The 25,726-nt window shown below is 41.6% G+C and overlaps 1 protein-coding gene across 1 annotated transcript in view; it reads left to right on the top strand.

Moving 5' to 3' along the window:
* Positions 1 to 25,726, top strand: part of slc2a9l2 (solute carrier family 2 member 9, like 2) — a 201,274-nt gene that overhangs the window by 161,167 nt on the left and 14,381 nt on the right. The window contains exon 12 of the mRNA XM_024401572.1: positions 17,347 to 17,474. Coding sequence (XP_024257340.1) covers positions 17,347 to 17,474 — 128 coding nt within the window. The remainder of the gene's footprint in view (positions 1 to 17,346; positions 17,475 to 25,726) is intronic.

Below are 25,726 nucleotides of genomic sequence, written 5' to 3' on the forward strand. Positions count from 1 at the left end.
TTCTGAGAAGTGAGAGTCAGTAAGAGACGATCTGTGCCTTGACTTGTTATATTTCATCACTGAAAATATCTGTTGACATACAGTTGAAGTCAGAGGTTTACATACACTTAGGTTGGAGTCATTAAAACTTGTTTTTCAACCACTCCACAAATTTCTTGTCAACAAACAATAGTTTTGGCAAGTCGGTTAGGACATCTACTTTGTGCATGACACAAGTCATTTTTCCAACAATTGTTAACAGGCAGATTATTTCACTTAAACACAATTCCAGCGGGTCAGAAGTTTACATATTCTAAGTTGACTGTGCCTTTAAACAGCTTGGAAAATTCCAGAACACCTAAGACAGGGAATTTTTACGAGGATTAAATGTCAGAAATTGTGAAAAACTGAGTTTAAATGTATTTGGCTAAGGTGTATGTAAACTTCCGACTTCAAATGTACATAGGTTGGCCCAAACAGTACAAACATCTTCTGAGCATGACTCCTAATCTTTGGAAAGTTTTGCTCATCGAGAGATGCATAGAACCTCGTCAGTGACATTGTTTTGAATAGTTCTCCAATCACTGCTTCAGACTGAATATTGATAAGCTCAAGTTGCAGGTCTGTGGGAGCGTTATCCACATTGAAGGTGAAAGGAGAGGAAACCAACAGCATGTCATTTTCCAACACTTTGAAATCCTCAAAATGAAGAGAAAACTCACCATTCAAGCACGCAGCAGCGATGTATACTTATCCCTCTGGTCATCTGATAGCGAACAGACTAGTAGTGTCAGAAGGTAGGTGAGATTGTTGGCTTCTCCTTGACAGGTCAGGAGAGGTCATTTTCCCTTGAAGGCTTTAACAAGGCTGTACATCTGATGTGCAAAAAGCCCTTCCCTTGTAGTTTGGAATTCAGTTAATTCATGATGGCCCTGATGTCCACGGTGAAGGCAAAATCTGCCAACCATTCTTTATCTTGCAGTTGAGGGAAATCCACATGTTTTCCTTTCATTTGTAAAAACTCAGCAATCTCTAACTTCAGGTCCCACAACCTTTTAAGCACCTTCCCCAAACTCAGCCATCTCACATTTGTGTGGTAGGGGAGATCTGCATGACCCGACTCTGTCTCTTCCAACAGTGTGACAAACTGCCTGTGGTTTAAAGATTTTGCTCTAATGAAGTTTACCACTTTAGCGATGTATCCACAACATCACTCATTTTCAGAACACATTTACACAGCACCTCCTGATGAATAATGCAATGCAGGAAGAAAAAAAAACTGATCTGGGTTCAGGTCAGCTACTTGATCTTGTATCTTTATGGGGGGCGTGTTTGTTAACAATAGCACTGAACATATCAGAAAAGAAGGTTGAAGCGTCTTCGACAGAGGGGGATCAAGCTGATTCTATACCATTTTACAGAGGCTAGTTCATGAAGGAAGGCTTGCTCATTAAAGTTTTTTAGCAAGTGTCTATGACCAATTAGGACAGGTTGTTTCACTGAGCAGCCATTACAAACACAGGCTGTAAAACAGTGATCACTAAGGTCATTACAGAAAACACCAGACTGACACCTATCAGGATTATTTGTAAGGATAACCTCAAGAAGAGTAGCCTTTTCTTGGTGTTTGGAGTCATACATTGTGGGATTGGTAATAATCTGAGAAAAATTTAGGGAGCCCCATTGGAACACTGGGGTTATGGTATGGGCAATCATACAGTAAGCTACGAACAATGAACACAATTGCATTACCGATAGCAATTTTGAATACTGTGACAAGATATCTGTGATTAGGGCCTAATTAATTTATTTAAATTGACGGATTTCCTCATGTGACTCATTTCAGGAAACTAGGCATATGTCGCTTGTCACTACTTTACAGGGCTCTAACCAATAGTGCGAAAAAAAGGTGTGTGTAGGTAAGTAAAGAAATAAAACAACAGTAAAAAGACATTTGAAAATAACAGTAGCAAGGCTATATACAGACACTGGTTAGTCAGGCTTATTGAGGTAGTATGTACATGTAGGTATGGTTAAAGTGACTATGCATATATGATGAACAGAGAGTAGCAGTAACGTTAAAAAAAAAGGGGTTGGCGGGACACAATGCAGATAGCCCGGTTAGCCAATGTGCGGGAGCACTGGTTGGACTGGCCAATTGAAGTAGTATGTACATGAATGTGTAGTTAAAGTGATTATGCATATTTGATAAACAGAGAGTAGCAACAGCGTAAAAGAGGGATTGGGGCGGGGGGCACAACGCAAATAGTCCGGGTAACCAATAGGTTACCAGTTCAGGAGTCTTATGGCTTGGGGGTAAAAACTGTTGAGAAGCCTTTTTGTCCTAGACTTGGCACTCCGGTACCGCTAGCCATGCGGTAGTAGAGAAAACAGTCTATGACTGGGGTCTTTGGCAATTTTTAGGGCCTTCCTCTGACACCGCCTGGTGTAGAGGTCCTGGATGGCAGGCAGCTTTACCCCAGTGATGTACTGGGCCATACGCACTACCCTCTGAAGTGTCTTGCGGTTGGAGGCCGAGCAATTGCCGTACCAGGCAGTGATGCACCCGGTCAGGATGCTCTAGATGTTGCAGCTGTAGAACCTTTTGAGGATCTTAGGACCCATGCCAAGTCTTTTTAGTTTCCTGAGGGGGAATAGGCTTTGTCGTGCCCTCTTCACAACTGTCTTGGTGTGTTTGGACCATTCTAGTTTGTTGTTGATGTGGACACCAAGGATCTTGAAGCTCACAACCTGCTCCACTACAGCCCCGTTGATGAGGTTGTTGTCCATGCACCACCCGGCCAGGTCTCTGACCTCCTCCCCATAAGCTGTCTCGTCGTTGTCGGTGATCAGGTCTACCACTGTTGTGTCATCTGCAAACTTAATGATGGTGTTGGAGAGTGCCTGGCCATGCAGTCATACAGGGAGTACATCAGGGGACTGAGCACGCACCCCTGGGGAGCTCCAGTGTTGAGGATCAGCGTGGCAGATGTGTTGCTACCTACCCTCACCACCTGGAGGCAGCCCATGAGGAAGTCCAGGATCCAGTTGCAGAGGGAGGTGTTTAGTCCCAGGTTCCTTAGCTTTGTAATGAGCTTTGAGGGTACTGTTGGACACCCAGTGGAGAAAGTGTCATGCCAGTTCATGTCTTATGTTGTACAAGCTTGTACACTGCCAGTTTTGCAGACCTAATTGCATGTGATTCCAAACAGCCTTCTAGAGTTCCATTGTTAATTAAGACAGTCACCATTTCATTACAATATGTTGGATTTACATCTATTTTACATTTGAGTAATTTAGCAGATGCTCTTATCCAGAATGATTTACAGGAGCATTTAGGATTAAGTGCCTTGCTCAAGGACAGATTTACTTGTCGGCTTGGGGATTTGAGCCAGCGACCTTTCAGTTACTGGCCCAACACTCTTAACCGCTAGGCTACCTGCTGTCTCCATTCTCCAAGTTAAAGAATAGGACTAAATCAAATCAAACTTTAAATGCACTTTAAATTAAGTTTGATTTGATTTATTCCTGTTCTTTAAATTAGATGGAGATGTGAATCTCTGGAACTAAAGCCAGACTAAGTTAATGGCACAGATGGAACTATCCAAGCAAAAGATAAATCCCTAGGCCTATCAGCAACTTGCTACTGTATATAGTCCTGAAAAGCATCATTGATGATAATATGAGTGATAAAGTATGGTCACATTTAATTTGCTCTGGGGCATTTCCTTCGAAATGGACCCATGAGTACCAAATTGAAGTTCATAGGAACATATCAAATTGGGTGTCAAAGGAAAGCTAAGAGTATATTTTTGGGAAATAAAGACATAGAAACTTTTTTTTAACCATTTTCCATCTTAAAGATTTGACATAACTGAAGGATTTTCTGGATAAATATCTACCAGAAAAAGCCTTAGAATGTTTTATATATCAAATATACAATCATGTTTTTGTAAAGACCCCTGCAACTAATATCAACACTTATTTACTTTTGGAGAAATTGTTTACCTTCTGTAAGTTTAAGAAATATTGTCTTGTAATTCCGTTACCAAAAACCCATATTTCTCTCATGAGTAGGGAGGATAATGAACATTTACAGAAGTAACAAGTAATGGTAGACCTACCAATTAGTTAGTAATTTTACATATAAACGCAACATGCAACAATTTCAAATATTTTACTGAGTTGCAGGTCATATATGACCAACTGGCTCCATTCAGTCTTATTTTGCAAAATTAGAAATGTTGTTTTTTACATGGATAAATTAGAGACTTGGAGCTAGAAAATGGTATAACAATGGGAAAGTAATTCTGCTTTGAAAGTTGATAAACTTCTAACCTCACTTTTGAGAAAATGGCCCTTGAATATTTGGAACAGCTACTGGAGAGCTCTTCTTTGTCTACACCATTCAGTATTGTTCACACCCTCTTAAGCTTTAGCCCCACCCAGCTCTTTAAGGATTAAACAACCAAAGATTTCAAGACTAAAGGCTGGTTTATACTACGGGTGTGTTCGTAAATCCAGCCTGGGGTGCCAGATCGTGCTCAGAGTGCACATTGTGCATTCGTAAACTCATTGGCAGATTGTTAGTTGGTCAATTCAGAGTGTTTCGCTCTTGGAGCATTCAGAACGCACACTGGACGCTCTAGCCGAGGAGTAGGGTTGATCTGAGCATTCTGACCTAACAACAGCAGCCAAGCTAACTGGCTACTTCCAGACAGCTACTTCCAGACACAAATGAGGGAACAGTTCACTCTGACCATTTACTCACCCTAGCAGAGATGGTTAGGCTGTTTTTATTTTATCCAGAGCATTGGTGACTGCAACTGTGTTGCTGGCAACAATTTAATTACGCTATTTTGCCAGCGTTTACTGATAGCGGCCATATTCAACAGGTGTTGAGCGTTCATAAATTCGTCAGTTATTCTGCACTCTGGCACACTCGGACGAGTACTCTGAAATCGGAGTAGATAGCCAGAACAAATTTGCCAGCTATGTCTATCGACAGTTGTCGCAGTGACTTTATGAACATTCTATTGAAATGGTTACTTGCATAGTGGAGTATTTTGTTTAGACATGTAGCTAGCTATCTAGCTAAACAATGAACCAAAATCCCAACTCATAACGCTACTACCCTGCATGAATCTGCAGGTAGCTACCCAATCGGGTTCAATGTTAGCTAGATAGCTAAAATTAGGCTATAACTAGCAATACAAATGGCTCTGAGATAATTTTACTACACAGATCATACATGTAACGTTAGCTAGTGAGCCAGCCAGGTATTATTAGCTAGCTAGCTAACAGTACGCTTTAACTTGAAATTAAAACAACTTTCTGACTAAATTGGAAACGTGTAATATCTGAAAATGTAGCTAGCTAGACTATCTTACCTGTATACATGGATGGATGCTTCTCACTCTCTATCACGGATGCCATGGTTACCTTAGTTTGAAGATGTAAGAGACAGGTGTTTTATACAACAGCCTTCTGTGCGTTCTCTTTTCGACTCCCTCTGCATATTTGCAATCAAACAGCAGAATTTTTTCATCTCCTTAGCTATCATACACTAATTCCACTGTGCATTCCACTGATTTCAAAACTCGGTTCTCCAGAAAGTGGAGAGAAACACATTTGCAGTTCTGCTACGTGATACCTTTAAAAAAAGCTGCATTAGAAAGTATTAACTACACATACTAACCAGCTCATGTTATATGGCAGACCAATCTGAACTCATCTCTCAGCATGTCCAGCCCACCCATTATCTCAGTCAATCGTGGTTAGGCTGGAAGGTTCCTGACTTTTTCTGTGGCTAAACCAACTAGGCTCATAATTTAACAATTGTATTTGTATTTACAGATGGCATACAAGTTTGTTGTTAAAGTACATGAAAGTTCACGTTTTAGAAGGCATTTCTGACAAAAAACGCATTTTGCTAAAAAAAAAGGTTTAAGTTCAAATGGCTCTCCTGTAAAGTAGTGACAAGCGACATATGCCTAGTTTCCTGAAATGAGTCACATATGAGGAAATCCGTCAATTTAAATAAATAAATTAGGCCCTAATCACAGATATCTTGTCACAGTATTCAAAATTGCTATCGGTAATGCAATTGTGTTCATTGTTCGTAGCTTACTGTATGATTGCCCATACCATATCCCCAGTGTTCCACCATGGAGCACTCTGTTCACAACGTTCACAAATTCTCTAAAACGATGTTGGAGGCAGCTTATGGTAGAGAAATTAACATTAAATTATCTGGCTACAGCTCTGGTGGACTTTCCTGCAGTCAGCATCCCAATTGCATGCTTCCTCAAAACTTGAGACATTTGTTGCATTGTGTTGTGTGACAAAACTCTACATTTTAGAGTGGCCTTTTATTGTCCCCAGCACAAGGTGCACCTGTGTAATTATAATGTTGTTTAATCAGCTTCTTGATATGCCACACCTGTCAGGTGGATGGATTATCTTTGCAAAGGAGAAATGCTCACTAACAGGGATGTAAACAAATTTGTGCACCAAATTTGAGAGAAATAAGCTTTTTGTGCATGTGGAAAATTTCTGTAATATTGTATTTCAGATCATGAAACGTGGGACCAACATTTTACATGTTGCGTTCATATTATTTTTTCCGTGTATGTTGTGCAGCTGAGAGCCGGTTGAACCGAATCACACGGTTGTGAAAGCTAAGGACACTGTGTCCTGTCGTGGTTGCCGTTCATATGTTCATGCTCTCCCCATTGAGTAGACTGTATCACAGTGACATCTAGATGGCTACCAATATCTCTTACTTGAATATATCCTACTTGAAAAATATTTCTGGGAGGGAAGAAATTTGTCCACGTTACTAGCTGCAGCCAGCGACGCTGTGAAACAGCTGCCGAGTTGGGAGGAGCGCCTAGGTCAGCAGGCACCTCGATACAATACTGGCACACTGGTCATTCGCATTGACTTTAGTGGCCCACAACATGGCTTATGTATAAAATGTGGGCCATCAATAAAAAAATATTGTGCTGGTAATATGGGTAATTTCTTTTGAACTTCTAGAAACAAGCCATTTTCTCTGTAGTAATGGTGAAAACATAATGATCACGAACAAATCTGCATTCAGTTTATTTTCTATTAAACTCAAGCCTATCATCACAACAATTATTATCTGGCTTATTTTGTTCTAGGTTGCACAGCAAGATATTTACTGTAACGGCTTTCTTTAGGTGAAGTAGAGGCGGACCAAAATGCAGCATGGTGGTTATTCATGTTCTTTAATAAAGGAACTAGAGATGAAATAATTAACAAAACAATAAATGTGCGAAAACCTAAACAGTCCTATCTGGTGCAAACACAGAGACATGAACAATCACCCACAAACACACAGTGAAACCCAGGCTACCTAAGTATGATTCTCAATCAGAGACAACTAATGACACCTGCCTCTGATTGAGAACCATAATAGGCCGAAACATAGAAATACCCAAATTATAGAAAAACAAACATAGACTGCCCACCCCAACTCATGCCCTGACCATACTAAATAATGACAAAACAAAGGAAATAAAGGTCAGAACGTGACAGTACCCCCCCCCACCCCCAAAGGTGCGGACTCCGGCCGCAAAACCTTGACCTATAGGGGAGAGTCTGGGTGGGCGTCTGTCCGCGGTGGCGGCTCTGGCGCGGGACGCGGACCCCACTTCACCATCGTCTTTGTCCGCCTTATTGTCCGCCTCCGTGGCTTTCTAACCATGGCCACCCTTCTCAATGACCCCACTGGACAGAGGGGCAGCTCGGGACAGAGGGGCAGCTCGGGACAGAGGGGCGGACGCTCTGGCGCCTCTGGGCTGAGGGGCTCTGGCGCCTCAGACTCCGGCAGCAGCGCCGGACAGGCGGGAGGCTCCGGCAGCAGCGCCGGACAGGCGGGAGGCTCCGGCAGCAGCGCCGGACAGGCGGGAGGCTCCGGCAGCAGCGCCGGACAGGCGGGAGGCTCCGGCAGCAGCGCCGGACAGGCGGGAGACTCCGGCAGCAGCGCCGGACAGGCGGGAGACTCCGGCAGCAGCGCCGGACAGGCGGGAGACTCCGGCAGCAGCGCCGGACAGGCGGGACCACCTGCAGGGAGGAGACAGAGAGACAGCCTGGTGCGTGGGGCTGCCACAGGAACCACCAGGCTGGGGAGACCTTCAGGAGGCTTGGTGTTAGGAGGAGGCACCTGAAGGACCGGGCTGTGGGGGAGCACTGGAGCTCTGGTGCGCAGCCTTGGCACCACTTCCCCAGGCTGGACAACTACTCTAGCCCGGACCCGCCAGAGTGCAGGCACAGGTTGAACCGGGCTGTGGGTAAGCACGGGAGATCTAGTGCTTACTACGCGCACCTCTCCCTTAGGCTCCACTCCCACATTTGCCCGGCACGAGCGGAGCGCAGGCAGAGGACGCACTGCACCCTCCCAGCGCCCCGGAGACACAGCACGCAGAGCCGGCGCAAGATACCCTGGAACAAAACTGCGTACCGGCGACCAGACCCGCTGAGCAGGCACCATACGCCCTGGCTCGATGCCCACACTCGCATGGCACTTTCGGGGGGCTGCCCTATAGCGCACCGGGCTATGGGCACGTACTGGCGACACCGTGCGCTTAACCGCATAACACGGTGCCTGACCAGTAATGCGCTGCTTATAATAAGCACGAGGAGTGAGCTCAGGTCTGCTACCTGGTTTAGCCCCACACCTCGTCTGCCCCCCCCAAAAAATGTTGGGGGTTGCCTCTCGTACCTGTCGCGCTGCCGTGCTGGCTTCGCCAACCTCATTCTCCTGTAACCTTCCTCGAACTGCTCCATCGAATCCCAGGCGGGCTCCGGCACTCTCCCTGGGTCGACCGCCCACCTGTCTATCTCCTCCCAAGTTGTGTAGTCCTGTGATGCTGGCCGCTGTTGTTGCTGCTGCTGCTGTCGTCGCTGTCTTTTACCACGTCGCTTGGTCCTTGGTTGGTGGGTGATTCTGTAAGGGATTTCCTCCTCTTCTTCCGAAGAGGAGAGGCAAAAAGGATCAGGGGACCAATATGCGGCGTGGTAAGTGTCCATGGTTCTTTTAATGCGAAAATGGACACATGAACAACTGAATACAAAAACAAGAAACGTGAAAACCCAAAACAGCCCTATCTGGTGCAAACACAGAGACAGGAACAATCACCCACAAACACACAGTGAAACCCAGGCTACCTAAGTATGATTCTCAATCAGAGACAACGAATGACACCTGCCTCTGATTGAGAACCATACTAGGCCGAAACATAGAAATACCCAAATCATAGAAAAACAAACATAGACTGCCCACCCCAACTCATGCCCTGACCATACTAAATAATGACAAAACAAAGGAAATAAAGGTCAGAACGTGACATTTACGAGCAATTTAGAGCAGACTGAAATGGCTTGTGTCAATTTGAGCTAGCTAACTATCTAGCTAGCAAGCAAAAGTCAACCAGCTAGCTAGCTACATTGCAAAGAAAATATGCAGTAATTTAATATTGGCTAGCAATAAAGATACTTATAAACATGTCAAGGTACCTACCAGGCAACTGCTGAAAATATTATTCCACTTCACTGCCGCTTCAAGAAAATATTTACTAAATAGTCTGAGCTTGTGTGTCTCACCCGTGTCACACCCTTTAGCATGAGGTTGGTCCCTGAAATTGATCATTTTAATCTACAGTAGGCATAAGCTATTACTGTAAAGAAATACAGTATGTTAGAGCGATTTTTACAGGAGGCTTCCAATTACAGTTAAACAGTATTTTTTTCAGTATTTTACCCATAATGCTGTGTAATCTACAACTGTGCATTCTACAGTGTTTTACTGTTGAAGTTACAGAAAAATCTTAGTGTGTGTTGTTGCAAGGGTCATAACATGTGTCATGACACTGGCCTGGGGGTAGGTTTATGACAGTCATAAATACCTCTCCCCTCCTTTTTTCCTCTCTCTACCCTACTGATGTGACTATTGAAAATCCCTTGGTTAACATAGAGATTCTGGGAACATCAGAAGTTGGGGAGAAATTAACCATATTTTGGTAATCCAACCAGTTGAACATATGCTTTGGTACTTAATGAATATGATGTCAGTTCGGGTTGTCATCTCAGACATTCTCATCAATGATAGGATGACATAAACAGTACAGTGGAAAGTCTACACATTATAGTTATCAGATTCACATGGAATTGTTGTGCAATTTAAATGCTTGAATATGAAATTATTTGTGAGAGGATGAGATGTGATTTTAGCTTCTAAAATGTGAGAATTGTGTTTTCATGAGTGAATTAGGCCCGACTCAGTGGCCCGCCCACGTGAAGAGACATTGGTTATAAACTATGAAACACGCCCTTCCTATATAAAGCCTTGACGACAATATAACTTTCTGTTCCGGGTACATTAGGATGACGATCCGATGTCAGAAGGGTTCAGATAATAACTACAGAATGAAGCCAACCTCAGCGTGAGCTTTGGTTGCGAATGGTATGAACTTTGAACTCTTATTCGCTACCGAAGTGATACCTCCTAGCTGTTGAGTTAGCAGCAGCCGCTGTAAATGTGGGCTAGGAGAGGACAGACAGAGTATCCCGTCTACCACACAACAACGTTACTACAACGTATCCAATGTTCCACCAGAGACATTCTTCCGAGGACAGAATGCATGTACGACCAACCTACCAAAGCGCAGCTCAGAGTAAATATTTATTGCATTTTCCTTTTCCAAATGGGCAGTAATTTAGAATGCATAAGATTCTGTATTTACGATAGAGTAGCTGCCTACAGCCCGATAGAGACATCGCTTCTCCCTTTGTTCTTCAGTCTTCCCGCTCTTTAACTCAAACCCAAACCCCTTTTCTGTCATATCTGTTCCGTCCGCTACGGACTTTTTCCTTTATGACATAATTTGTAATCAATGTATGGTTCATTCTGTGTATATGTAATTCTGTGTGATTAGTTAGGTATTTAGTAAATAAATAATTCAACCCAATTTTGTATTGCTGATTCAACTTGTTAACCAGGGTTCATGAAGATAACCAAGAATTTACAACTTTCAGATGAGACTTAAATAGGGTGACGATTGATATTATTATTATTTCCTGGTGCCCCGACTTTCTAGTTAATTACATTTACATGATTAGCTCAATCAGGTAATGTTAATTACAGAGAAAGGATTTTATAGAATAGCATGTCATATCACTTAATCCGGCATAGCCAAAGACATGACACATGTGCTACTATTACTGAGTCAGCTAACACTTTGCTATCATTAAGAAGGCCTTGCAGTACCACAGAATTAGTAAGAAGGCGAGGAGGTAGCCCAATCCATCAGCTCTGTTTTAAACCTCTAGAGTCTAAGCCCTGGCTAAACTGGGGGAGATTCTAAAATAACATATTGAATTGTTTTAAGATGGTCAAACCAAGGATTATTAAGCTATTTGATTTTGATTTTTTTTTTTTTAAATATATATATATATATATATATACAACAATTATTGAATGAAATTGAATTTGGCATTACTGCTATTTGCCAATAGAAACACATTGAATAAAAGATTCACTACAACAAAACAAAATCTTAAGGCAATTTTGTTCTGAAATATCTGTCTTATACTGTATCGGAGAGATATAAGAAAGATCAGGATTTTTTTTTTTAAACTATCATATTTTTTAAAACTCATCGTCTTAAGGACCGGAGACTTTTTAGACGAGTCTTGTGAGGCTTGTGGGTATCCTGGAGAACATTGTGTTCTTGCGTCTCATCTTTCCATAGAGTGGTCATGACAGTTTGTAGGCCAAACCATTCGGACGCTACAGACTTTTTCGTGAGAAGACTGATTTTTGGGATGTCTCATGGTCTGACAAACACCTGTCTAGCTTTTTTTGACAAATATTATTTTTATTTTAAGACATATTGATGCCATAAGTCAATGGCGTCACCTGTCAATTATTTTTGAGGGCGGAATAATTATGATTTAAATGGTTTCACTGTCCAGATCCTTCTACACTTGTAAGATTCCCAGACACAATGCGTGTCTGACTGCCTCCGGAGGTGGAGCTGAAGATCCGATCACAATTAGATCACAATGCATATTTTATCAGTCTACACCTGACACAAAATTTGGCCACAATCAGAATGTGGACTCCAATACTCCTTAGCATAGATTCTACAAGTGTCTGGAACTATTAGAGGGATGTGACACCGTTCTTCTATGAGAAATTCCATCATTTTGTGTTTTGTTGATGGTGGAGAAAACTCTGTCTCAGGCATCACTCCAGAATCTCCCATAATTGTTAAATTGGGTTGAGATCTGATGACTGACACACATGCACAGACTCTTTAAACCCCCTATGCTCCTTTGAGACTCCTCTTTCAAAGTCACTGTGATCTCTTCCTCTAGCCATTGTAGCCAAAATAATTATATATATGACTAAGCATGATGGGATGTTAATTACTTAATTAACTCAGGAATCACATCTGTGTGAATGCACCTGCTCTCAATATACTTTGTATCCCTCATTTATTGAAGTGTTTATTTTATTTTTGGCAGTTACCTTGTACCTCATAAATAGAAACTTGTCCTTTGTGTACAAATGCCAAACTTGGCTTGTATCTACTAACACGAAGAAGTCATATGTCTCTCTCACACACACACACACACACACACACACACATATGCACGCACACACACACACACACACACACACACACACACACTCAGTACCGCAGGGCTGGTTGCAGGTAAGCCTTAAGCTTTAGCTCAGTGGTGTAAAGTAAAAATACGTTAAAGTACTACTTTTTTGGGGTATCTGTACTTTACTTTACTATTTCAATTTCTGTCTACTTTTACTTCACTTCATTCCTAAAGAAAATAATGTACTTGTTACCGCAGAATTCTATGGCATGTTATTTAATTGTCAGCCATTGTTACCATTAATGCTAGTTAGTGCTAGTTTGACCACTAGAGGGCATCTTTGAGAAGCATTTGATAGCCTTCAATATTGGCTGTACTAGAGAATTTAAAACCTTTGTTTTAACATAGTATATGGGATTGATTTTAAGAAATTTAGCTTAATTAATTTGGTTAATGTTATAGTGTTTTTATTCCAAGAAATATAAAACCCTCAGAGCGGGTAGGCTATTGCTTCAAATCCTATTGCTTCTAACTTCAATATGCTTTTTAAATAAAATAGACCTACACCACTTTAAACAGCACATTACTCAACACTAGTGAGACTCATGTCGCCTACGGTAGGCCTACAGTATATCTAAAAAATATTTTTTTCAATGTCGTGACACTCCACCAATAATTAGATTTAGAGGATTGGAGGATTCTAAATTAATATCTAAGGGACATTTTTCGTTTGGGCAAATCTGATCTGTGAGAATATCTAAGGGGCTTTTATATAATTCTAAATTAATTAATAATAAATCGCTTTGCTTAAAAATATATATATATATATATATTTTGGAGATTATTTTGTTTTCAAATAACCTAAAGTGAGCGATTGTAATCTGAATAAAGGCCAAAATATTTATTTCTGTTTTTAGAGGGAGAGAAACCATAAGCCTACCGTGCCTATTTTTTGGACAAGGACATCCCAGCCGACCAAACCCTCCTCTAACCGACACTGGGCCAATTGTGCGCAGTACTATGGGACTCTCAATCACGGCCGGTTGTAATACAGTCAACCTAACTAAGAAATACATTTGACGATACAATTCTCCCCCTACCGTCCTTCTTGGCAAGAGTCTATTGTCCTACTAATAGCCCATAATGGCAGTGTACAACGTGACCGGTCCGGAGTAGGCTACAGTACTACAGTAAGAGCAAAATAATACTAACATTTCCACACCCTAATTGTAGTCTAACCAATACCCAAACGGAGATATCAAAATATTGTTGATTTATCAAGACCATTCCCCATGCTTGTCTCAGAGCAGAGCTGTCTTGACCTCTGAATGCTGTCTCTTCTGTTAATTTTGAGGGGAAAAAATCCAGTACGCAACCATTTCTTTACCTTCATTAGCCTACTTTGTTCCAATATTTATGTCATTCAGTGATATATATTCCCATAGTAATTTGTTATGGATCCAAAACTAAATAAACATCTTCATTTTGAAAGAGTATTTATATAATTACTTTATTAACGAAAGCATAAAGATGCTGATGAATTAATACAGTACTGTACAGTATATACTTTATCTGACATTATGCGGTTGCATGAGGTCGCCCACACGCACTTTAAACATTTGGATAAAAAAGCATTTAAAGTATTTTGGAGATAGAAGCCGCCTGCATTTGTTTATTAGTCTACTGTGCAGTCTGACAAGTAAACATAGCCTACAGTACATACTGTAGTAAACATGGTAAAGTGCTTAATTCCTTACATAAGGGAGAGCAGGCCATGTCCAGACTTTTTCGGTGACCTCAAGTACTCATTAACTCTGTCTTTAATGCTTTTTCAGGTTGCATCAGTCATGGACAAAAACTTCTGAGACACAGTATTATTGATGAACACGCAAAGGTTCACTGGTAAGCCACATTTGCCTCAGGATCCATCCCAGTTGGTATTCTGTGTCCACTCATGGTATCTCTCTTTGGTTGCACATCCTTGGAATAGCAGAACAGCATAATGGTCCAGGCGACCCTTTCTGTGCCTGATGAGCAGTTGGTAAAGTTCTGTTGTCAGAAGAGGAGTGGAAATGTCAGGGTGAACCGACGACCTGACGAACCCTCCATGTATGTTGACTTTGCCTGTCAAAGGTGGAGTTCTTGAGCTCACGTGTGCCTGGCATGGATTGTGACTCCAGCTCGTTCCTCGCCCTCTTCAACGCGTCGTTCTCCGCTTGATTCTCCACCAATGCTGCCTGACTCTCTGCCAATGACGAGTGACTCTCTGCCAATACCGCCTGGCTCTGGACCAATGCATCAGTTGTCGCCCGTATCTCTGCCCTCAGATAACATTTCTCTTTCTGCTGGTCTGCCATCAATGACTCGATCTCGGTCTTAAAAGTTTGAATCTGATCCATGTGCACCTTCATCAGATGAGCAGAATGGTACAGCCCTGAGCCCCCATCGATTACAGTGGCCTATGATAGAAACGGTAGATCAATTAAGAATTTAAAATGACTCCAACACACAAGTGCTGTGGACACGTTTTAAGCAAAACTAACCTCAACCATGCATTTTCTCGGGCCCATCCACAAAGTTTTTAATGCTGATCAATTGCCTTGCACAATGTATAAAAATACAGAGAGGTGTTGGCAAGAGTCTATTGTCCTGCTAATAGACCATAACGGGCTATTATAATACATGGTGTCCAGGTCAGGATAACCAAAACATTTATTTTTTAAAGACCGTCAGAAAGAATGTTGGTACTTATTTATTTTGATCCAAAGCCACTCAGCTTTATGTAGGTGCCGAGGCTATATGACTGCGCCATCAACTTGATTATTTAGTAGACATCCCTTGCCAATATTCGGTAAACATATATATCTTAAGAATATCATGGAATATAACTGAATATTTTAGTTTCTCTTAGAATAAAAACCTTAGTGTAACAACAGTTTTAGTAAGTAAAACTGACGAGTAGAATCCCAAAAATAAGTGTATTTTTCAGGGTGTGTGCGTGCAGGACAGAGGATTAGCAATTCCTACACTATTGTTCTAAATTCAGTCACCTTCATCCTCATCATTCACTTAATTGAAATTCAATTTTGAATTTGCGCACTACTATCAGTTTCTATTTGGTTTATGTCGCCCATTCATTGTCAGTTAGAGACACATTAGCTCCCTGGGACCCAAAAGCGTAATAGGACCTCAAACTCCTGCTTGTGCTGGTCTGGAGCAATAAAGCAGTAACGCCGGGTACCGTACTAAACCACAACAACAAAAAGTCCCGCAGCATAATCTCAAAACTTTTATTTGAGCAACCACTGTAAGTGTGTGTTTGTGTGTGTGAGGTGTCTGTGTGAAAAGGATATGAAAAACCTCAAATTATGCAATGGGCCTTCTTGTTTTTGTCTCCAGACTATTCTAACAGGGTCATCTTGGGCCATTTTCAGTATTTGTGTTTATGACATAAAAATAGTGAACAGCTCGGAGATTTTGTTGTGTGGGTTGAAATGTTGTCCTTTTGATTTTATGTCAACATTTTGACCATAGCCACCATAGGTGACACACAGTGAGGTTCAAAATTATTTAAACAGTGACACATTTCCCAAAACATGCTAACCTCCCACTATTACCAATAACGGGATGTTAGCATTTTTTGGGAGGTACAGTATGATAATTATGCCTCTAACTTTCTCACATATGATTATTCATGATTCATTCATGATTATCCATAGTCATGGTAGCATCCTTTTTTTTCTCCCCAATTTCAATCTTGAGGCGAAGGTTGAGTCATGCGTCCTCCGAAACATGACCCGCCAAACGGTGCTTCTTAACACCCGCCCGCTTAACCCGGAAGCCAGCCGCACCAATGTGTCGGAGGAAACACCGTTCACCAGACGACCCAAGGTCAGCCTGCAGGCGCTCAAGTTCAGCCTGCAGGCACCCGGCCCGCCACAGGGAGTCACTAGAGCGCAATGAGCCCCCGGCCAAACCCTCCCCTAGCCTGGACAACGCTGGGCCAATTGTGCGCCGCTCTGTGGGACTTCCAATCACGGCCAGTTCTGATTCAGCCCGGGATCGAACCTGGGCCTGTAGTGACGCTTCTAGCACTGCGATGCAGTGCCTTAGACCGCTGCATCACTCGGGCGGCCCCAAATATTAAACTTTTGACTAATGTACATGTAAGTGAATTATTGGTTCCCTAAAATGGGTTCTATGAACAAGGAGTTCTGGAGTAAAGCCAAAACAACAACAAATGTGTCACAATACTTTTGGACCTCATTGTGTAACTAACTAATATAACTCACTATTTCTGACATAATCTAATGAGTCCATGTTTAGTATAGCTAGAGTACAAACATAGATATTGATCAATAGAAAATACCTGCTGTCACGATGATAAATTCCCTGTGTCTAGCTTTTGATCTGCCAAATCAAGCTGTCAACTTTTGGTCCAAACAGGACACGGCTGTTTGCCTATCAATGTCCCCAGACCCTAATAGAATGTGTGCAATGGTACAGGGGCTGTGCTAGTGATGATGATTAATTGTACCTGTAACATTCCATTGGTTCCATTATATCGGGCAAGCTAAATCAGGAGCATCTCATGTATTTCAAAGTATATGTATTTGACCCAGGTCTATTTGGATTCATCTGACCAATACGGTGTCCATTTTAGGACAGACTCTGAGGATTGATTGTTGACGAACTGTGTGTTTCTGTTCTTTTCTTCTCTCTCAGGTGGCATCCCCTTTGTACTGACCGGAGAGCTGTTTGAGCAGTCGTACCGACCCGCAGCCTTCATGATCGCAGGGATCGTCAACTGGGTCGCCAACTTCGCAGTCGGACTTTTGTTCCCGTTCATGCAAGTGAGTGTGTGTGTGTGATTGGCTGTGTGTGCATATCTTCAAATGTGTGGCTATGCGCTTACCAGCACTATCAGAATGTGCACATGCTGTGTGTGTTCCAATAAAATAGTATAATGGTGTCAGAAAGAATAGACTATTAGATTCTTACGTTGGAACATTTCCTGAAATTGCAGGGCACTGTTTTATTTCATACACAGCTCCCACAGCCCCAGGCAGCGCAGCAACAATGTCTCTTCTATTCTGTTCTCCTTCTACTTCCAGACACATTCACTGCAGTTCTTCTTTTACTCTTCTGTCTGCTCTCTTTCTCTCTCTCTCTCGCTCTCTCTCTGTGTCTCTTTTGTTAATATGCTGGCGCAGAGTACATTAAATGAAATTAAATGTACAGTTGAAGTCGGAAGTTTACATACACCTTAGCCAAGTACTTTTAAACTCAGGTTTTCACAATTCCTGACATTTAATCCAAGTAAAAAATTCCCTGTCTTAGGTCAGTTAGGATCACCACTTCATTTTAAGAATGTGAAATGTCAGAATAATACTAGAGAGGATGATTTCTTTCAGCTTTTATTTCTTTCATCACATTCCCAGTGGGTCAGAAGTTTACATACACTCAATTAGTATTTGATAGCATTGCCTTTAAATTGTTTAACTTGGGTCAAACATTTTGGGTAGAATTCCAGAAAATGATCTAGTGGCTTTAGAATCTTCTGATAGGCTAGTTGACATCATTTGAGTCAATTGGAGGTGTACCTGTGGATGTATTTCAAGGCCTACCTTCAAACTCAGTGCCTCTTTGCTTGACATCATGGGAAAATCAAAAGAAATCAGCCAAGACCTCAGAAAATAATTTGTAGACCTCCACAAGTCTGGTTCATCTTCGGAGCAATTTCCAAATGCCTGAAGGTACCACGTTCATCTGTACAAACAATAGTATGCAAGTATAAACACCATGGGACCACGCAGCCGTCAAACTGCTCAGGAAGGAGACGCGTTCTGTCTCCTAGAGATGAGCGTACTTTGGTGCGAAAAGTGCAAATCAATCCCAGAACAACAGCAAAGGACATTGTGAAGATGCTGGAGGAAAGGGGTACAAAAGTATCTATATCCACAGTAAAACAAGTTCTATATAGACATAACCTGAAATGCAGCTCAGCAAGGAAGAAGCTACTGCTCCAAATCTGCCATAAAAAAGCCAGACTACGGTTTGCAACTGCACATGGGGACAAAGATCGTACTTTTTGGAGAAATGTCCTGATGATACAAAAATAGAACTGTTTGGCCATAATGACCATAGTTATGTTTGGGGGGAAAAGGGGGAGGCTTGCAAGCCGAAGAACACCATCCCAACCTTGAAGCACAGGGATGGCAGCATCATGTTGTGGGGGTACTTTGCTGCAGGAGGGCCTGGTGCACTTCACAAAATAGATTGCATCATGAGGAAGGACAATTATCTGGATATATTGAAGCAACATCTCAAGACATCAGTCAGGCAGTTAAAGCTTGGTTGCGAATGGGTCTTCCATTTGGCCTTCCTTTTCCTATCGCTTCCTCAAGGTGTCAACAGTCTTCAGACATAGTTTCAGGCTTTTATTTTGAAGAATGATCATGAACGACCACATTGCGTAAGTGGATAGGTGGGGGCTCTCAGAGTGAATTGTGCGCAAAAGAGAAAGGCGGCCATTATTACTGCCGGTCCTAGTGAAAAGCCAACTGTCCCGGTTGATATATTATCGAATAGATATTTGAAAAACACCCTGAGGATTGATTATAGAAAACGTCTGACATGTTTCTGTGGACATTATGGATATCATTTGGAATTTTTGTCTGCGTTGTCGTGACCGCTCTTTCCGGTGGATTCCTGGGCATAACGCACCAAACTAACAGAGGTATTTGGATATAAAAAATATCTTTATAGAACAAAAGGAACATTTGTTGTCTAACTGGGAGTCTCGTGAGTGAAAACATCCGAAGATCATCAAAGGTAAACGATTAATTTGATTACTTTTCTGATTTTCGTGACCAAGTTACCTGATGCTAAGTGTACTTATTGTTTTGTCGAGCGATCAATAAACTTACACAAACGCTTGTATTGCTTTCACTGTATTGACCAAAACATCAATACTTATTTTCCACCATAATTTGCAAATAAATTCATTAAAAATCCTACAATGTGATTTTCTGGATTTTTTTTTTCTATTTTTTGTCTGTCATAGTTGAAGTGTACTCCTTGACATTTAAAAAATAAATCTCAATATAAAAAATGGAAAGGATGATTACTGTTCCGACACAAATGGATTAGGTATTGTCAACAGGGTTGTTGTTTCTATTAGTGTGTGGTGGTTAACACCGGGATAAACTGATTACAGTTAACGGTATAACTAACACACTAACTGGCTTATGGAAGTACTTCTCTAATAGGAGAGAGGTATATTATATATTTCTATATAAGCTATTCATGCTACCTTTTATATTCTTGATCCTAATGATATAGGCCTAGGTGTAAAACAGCCGAGGTGATATAAAAAACAAAATGCGTACGGGTGTAGAGAGTTGGTTTTACAGGTTTACTCGCTCTGGTTTGTCACTGCTGCATGTATTCTTAGGATTTAGGATTGTATAGGCCTATTCCAATAGAGAACCTAGGCAGGTTTTTAATTATATCATCCTTTAACCTAGCCTTATTATAAATCTATTCATATTAATTACGTTTTATCTTAAAAGCTAATTGTTCCAATTCACATCGGCCAACAATTGCCGCACTATATAACAGCTTTTAAGTGATAATATAACGACCTCTACAATTAGGCCATATCATATCAAACTAAAAAAAACGAATGTACAATCTTCAAATTAAATAAGTAAATAAGAAAAAAAGGTCAACTTTACCCATGTTTGCCTTCCCCTAAATCAAAACCTGATATTACGTCCATATAGTCCAGTTACATATTGCCTCAATAGAAAAAGGATACGTTCATCATACCCATTCTGCATTACCATAAGTCCAACCTTATTTTAAGTCCACATACTCCACAGTTCCATACTGCATGAACATTTTTTTAAATAAAAGTTTACAAAATGTTTTTGTAAAAAAACAAATTAATCCATATTTGTACTGTGTAATATGGTACAAATATGTATCAGGGACTACTTCAACAGGAAGTAGCTATCACCCACAGCCGTGTTGTATTTTTCGAGTCCTTGAACATTTGGTTGTTTACATATCATTTATCGACCACGAGACGAACATTCTGCTTCTCTGCTTAGGGCCTTTTGAAAGTGGGCTACATGGCACGTCATCTCCACTAGTTCATGGGGAAATTGTTCATTAATAGACAATGGGGTGTTCTACAATTCCCTACCCTGTTGTAACAATGCAATTTCCATTTTATAGTGGGTTAGCATAGCTACAAGTGGATGGGTCCTTCCCTCTGCTCTGCCACCGAAAATGTGAGCCCTTTGAAAATCAATTGTTTCCATCTGTTCGTCCATCATCTTGGGATTACGTTTCATAAACACCTTGACTTTTTTCCTTCGTTGACTGATAGTTCTTGTTTTCATCCTCCCTTATTCCCGTTATAACAATATTATTTTTCATACTTCTGCACTTTAGATCAAGTAATTCGGCTTTCATTGTTTTATTATCATATCGTAGCCTCTCTGTAGTGTCTTATTTTCCGCTCGTATTTCTTCCATCATTTTATTACTGTAATCGATTCTTGTTTTTAAGGCCTCGACTTCCCCCAGTAGCCCAGGCAATAGATCCAGTTTTTTAAACTGCTTGCTCTATCTTCTGGAGACATAGTTATGAAAACGTCCCCCTCCCAATGTTAAATTTGGCATTTTAGATGGCAGCTTCCCTTCAGTTTCGCACACAGAACTCGAGGAAAGGTCTTCTTGTTCGCTTCGATGTATCCGTTTATTTTTCGAGCATATCAAAATGCTGATCAATAAATAGTTCCAGATTCTCTAAATCATCCAGAATGTTTGTTTCTTAGTTATCAGCTAATCCTCAATTTGGGACAAGCTGTGACTGAAGCCTTTGGTGAGAGGTCTAATACTTTAATATTGAATCATTTCTGCCCTCTGAATTCATATTCTTTATTTTGTCTGGCTTTCCGATCACCCCCCCCAATTGAGTCAGTTGTGTGAATACTTATGTAAATGACATATTTCTGTATTTAATTGTCAATACATTTGCAAAAAAGGGGGTTATGGGTGAGAGAAAAAATCTATTTAAAACCTCTCTAGGGTATGTGGCCAACATCCGGTGAAATTACAGAGCGCCAAATTCAAAAACAGAAATACTCATAATAAAAATGTGTAAATCATACAAGTGTTATACATCAGTTTAAAGATTAACTTCTTGTTAATCCAACCGTTGTGTCAGATTTCAAAAAGGCTTTACGGCAAAAGCATACCATGCGATCATCTGAGGACAGCACCAGCGCCCAGTACACAAAACATTACAAACAGTAACCAGCCATGTAGAGGAGTAACAAAAGTCAGAAATAGCGATAAAATGAATCACTTACCTTTGATGATCTTCATATGGTTGCACTCACATTTCTCCTAGTTACCCAATAAATGTTTGTTTTGTTCGATAAAGTCCCTCTTTATATCCAAAAACTTCAGTTTTGTTGGCGCGTTTTGTTCAGTAATCCAATGGCTCCAAGGCGGTCACAAAAGGCAGACGAAAAATCCAAATAGTATCAGTAAAGTTCGTAGAAACATGTCAAGCAATGTTTATAATCAATCCTCAGGTTGTTTTTAGTCATAATAATCAATAATATTTCAACCGGACAATAGCCATATGAAGTGCAATCTGAGTCCTAAGTCAGTGGAGACTGTATAGGCAGTCAATGGAAAACTACAAACATAAAAGAAATCCCACTTCCTGGATGGATTTTTCTCAGGTTTTCACCTGCCATATCAGTTCTATTATACTCACATACATTATTTTAACAGGATGGGGAACTTTGATGTGGGTGGGATCCCCATCATGAAGGGCTGCAGTGGCTCGTGGGTCTGCGTAGCTGAGCTGCCAGCTGGGCTGCCAATTGCCCATCCCTGCTGTAACACCACAAAATGTGGAATAAGTCAAGGGGTATGAATACTTTCTGAAGGCAGCGTTGATCTCTTCAAAGGACATCTCTAACCTTTATTAAATTTTCCCTTTTTTAGCCTCAAATTCTGTCTTGCCAAGCCTGTATTACACAGTGCTAAATTATTCTCTCATCCCATGTCTCCTTTCTATGGGCAGTGGGTTATCAATAAGCAACTCGTTCATTCAAACATAGTTGTCTCCAGTCTTATGGGAAGTGTGTGTGTGTGTGTGTGTTTGTGTGTGTGTGTGTGTGTGTGTGTGCGCGCACTGGCAAATCCAAGCTGTTTAATTCTCGAACAATAAATGACGTATTTATTTATGACTCATTATCAGATCCAGACATGTCCTCTGTGCAAGACTCCATATTAAATATTGAGCCACGACATTTCGTTATTAGTCATTCAGTTACAGGGAGGAGAATCCAGTGAGGGACGACTCACAGTATGAGTGATGAGTGATTCAGCAAACACTGAGATGCTGGCCACCCCCCAAACAGTTGTGTTGCATCGAGTAGTGTAGAATCAATTACTATAATGTTGAAAATGTATAAAATTGTATGACTCTATTGCATTACGTGCTAGAGGTTGTAATCTTATTTAACTTTGTTTAATTGATGTGTGTCTTGTTCTGTCTGAGCATGTGTGAATGATTGTGTCTCTGTGTGAGTGCAAACAGGGGATCCGAAGGATTTCACTTTGTTATTGTGTGTGTGAATGCATCCGCACGTGGGTGTGTGTGTGTGTCTCAGTGTGTTTGTATATTTCAGTGTGTGTGTGTCTTGGATTTACACTAATCTCATTGCAAAACAGCAGGGAGAAGTAGAAGGTGCTGTCCCATTCATTGGCACCTGTGAGTTTTAATCATGGAAGATATTGAACAAAATAATTCAGATGGGCCTTGGAAGGTTGACTCAGAAAGCAAAATGTAAAGTTTTGAACAAAAACTCCCCCTCGAAGATTAAGCACAAAGAGCTGCCACCGGCGACACATTCAACATACCGATGATGTGAAGTGACCTTCCGTCAAACGTGCACCCTGCTCTCGCCGCAGCCCCGCAAGGTCTCCGAAATCCACTGTTGCAGTCTACACCATTGTCGGTCTGCATAATGGAGGTGAAAGCTAACTCCGAGCTAAAGTCCAGCATTTCCATTATCTGCTAATTGTTGGCTTTTAGCCAATAAAAAAACATAAAAGCAGAAAAATTCTAACATTGTTAGCCATATCCTGATAAAAATAAATATCCATAAATGTCCACCATCAGCTGTCATTTGTGCGAATCAGGAGAATGACCCAGGTAGACTCAGCCTAACGAGGTAACCTAATTTGGTAGATGTCAAGGGCTCCACAGTGTGCACTAATTACTGTACACTTCTCTCTCCCCAGACACCTTTGACACAGTGTTACTTCAGTGGAAACCAGAGGCAGAGCAGGGAAGGCAGACTGGGAGAGAGAGAGATGATGAGTAGGTGAAAGACAGGGAATAAGGACCTCTGTGTAGAGATTTAATGAAGAGTACAGTGAGATATAGGGGCTACAACACTGCTAGATGATAGAGAGCTACTGTAGAGGGATGAGTTGAGTGGAGGAGACAGAGAGGGAAGAAATTAAAGCGGTATAGACATACAGTTAGAGAGGGGGAAGGTATAGAGAGTGAAGAGTAGATAAAGAGGGAAGAGAGAGAGGGAAATGACACAAGACACTGGGTGCGGTGGGGGAGGGGAAATGACAGAGGTTTATTTTTAGCAGAAACGCATGCAGGGACCTAAAAATAAAGCTGTGACGGCTGGGTACGTTAGTCAGTACTCGGGGGTAGGGGTGGGCTGACATGCTCTCACGCTGACTCACTGGACACTCGCTGGCACCTGGACCCAGCAACCCGATGTCTGTCAATATAACACCAGTCACATCAACACCCTATGATGCAGACAACTACATTGATAGAAGCCACAATCTATCTGCAATATTAAAGCTGATCTACCCCCTAAATAAATAAATGAAACACACCATGTCCCCGTGTGATGGGTCACCTTTGACAGGGTCAGTCGGCCCTTCTCCCCCTCCTTTCTGATATTTGTCTAGCTACTCGTCATCTAAACACAAAGGCTCTGGGAAGATAACACAAATTCCAGAACTCAGACCTGAACAGGGGCTCACTCACACACAATCTGTCAAATGCAGAAAGCGTAACCTAGCTAATTTATTCAACATTCTGCTCAAGTCTTTTTTATTTATTTATCCATTATTTTACCAGGTAAGTTGACTGAGAACACATTCTCATTTGCAGTAACAACCTGGGGGATAGTTACAGGGGAGAGGAGGGGGAGTAATGAGCCAATTGTAAACTGGGGATTATTAGGTGACTGTGATGGTTTGAGGGCCAGATTGGGACTTTAGCCAGGACACTGGGGTTAACACCCCTACTCTTACAATAAGTGCCATGGGATCTTCAATGACCTCAGAGAGTCAGGACACCTGTTTAACGTCCCACCCGAAAGACAGCACCCTACACAGGGCAGTGTTGGGATATTTTCTTTTAGACCAGAGGAAAGAGTGCCTCCTACTGGCCCTCCAACACCACTTCCAGCAGCATCTGGTCTCCCATCCAGGAACTGACCAGGACCAACCCTGCTTAGCTTCAGAAGCAAGCCAGCAGTGGTATGCAGGGTTGTATACCACTGGGAAGGTGGCATCCACCTTTGGGAAGGTGATGAAGATGACAAAAATTGCGGAACTGAAACCTGAACAGGGGCTCAGTCAATTCAATTGTCAAACCAAAACCGTGATGCTTTGGTGGTCTGATTCCTAACTACAATTTTTGTCATACTTTCTGCTCCAGGCTTGGGAAGATGACAACAATTCTGAAAGTCTGAAACCTGGACAGGACTGTAGTGTCGCTGAGAAATGTCAGCTGGGCTGTCAGGAGAATACTGTCTTGCCATGGAGATGTCCGGCTGCTTTACTATTGTGATGAGGTGACTCATTGGCCTGCTGTCACAACACAGGGAGAGCTGTGGAGCAAAATATCCGTTCAAGTTAAACAAATTTAAAGGAGGCAAAAGGGATGTAATGTGCCATGCAAAAATAAACATTTAGGCCTAGATTCAATCAGATCAAGCGTCAACCAGCGATAGCAGACAGCCGCGTAGCGG

Source organism: Oncorhynchus tshawytscha, linkage group LG02, assembly GCF_018296145.1.
Source record: "Oncorhynchus tshawytscha isolate Ot180627B linkage group LG02, Otsh_v2.0, whole genome shotgun sequence".
Classification (NCBI taxonomy): domain Eukaryota; kingdom Metazoa; phylum Chordata; class Actinopteri; order Salmoniformes; family Salmonidae; genus Oncorhynchus; species Oncorhynchus tshawytscha.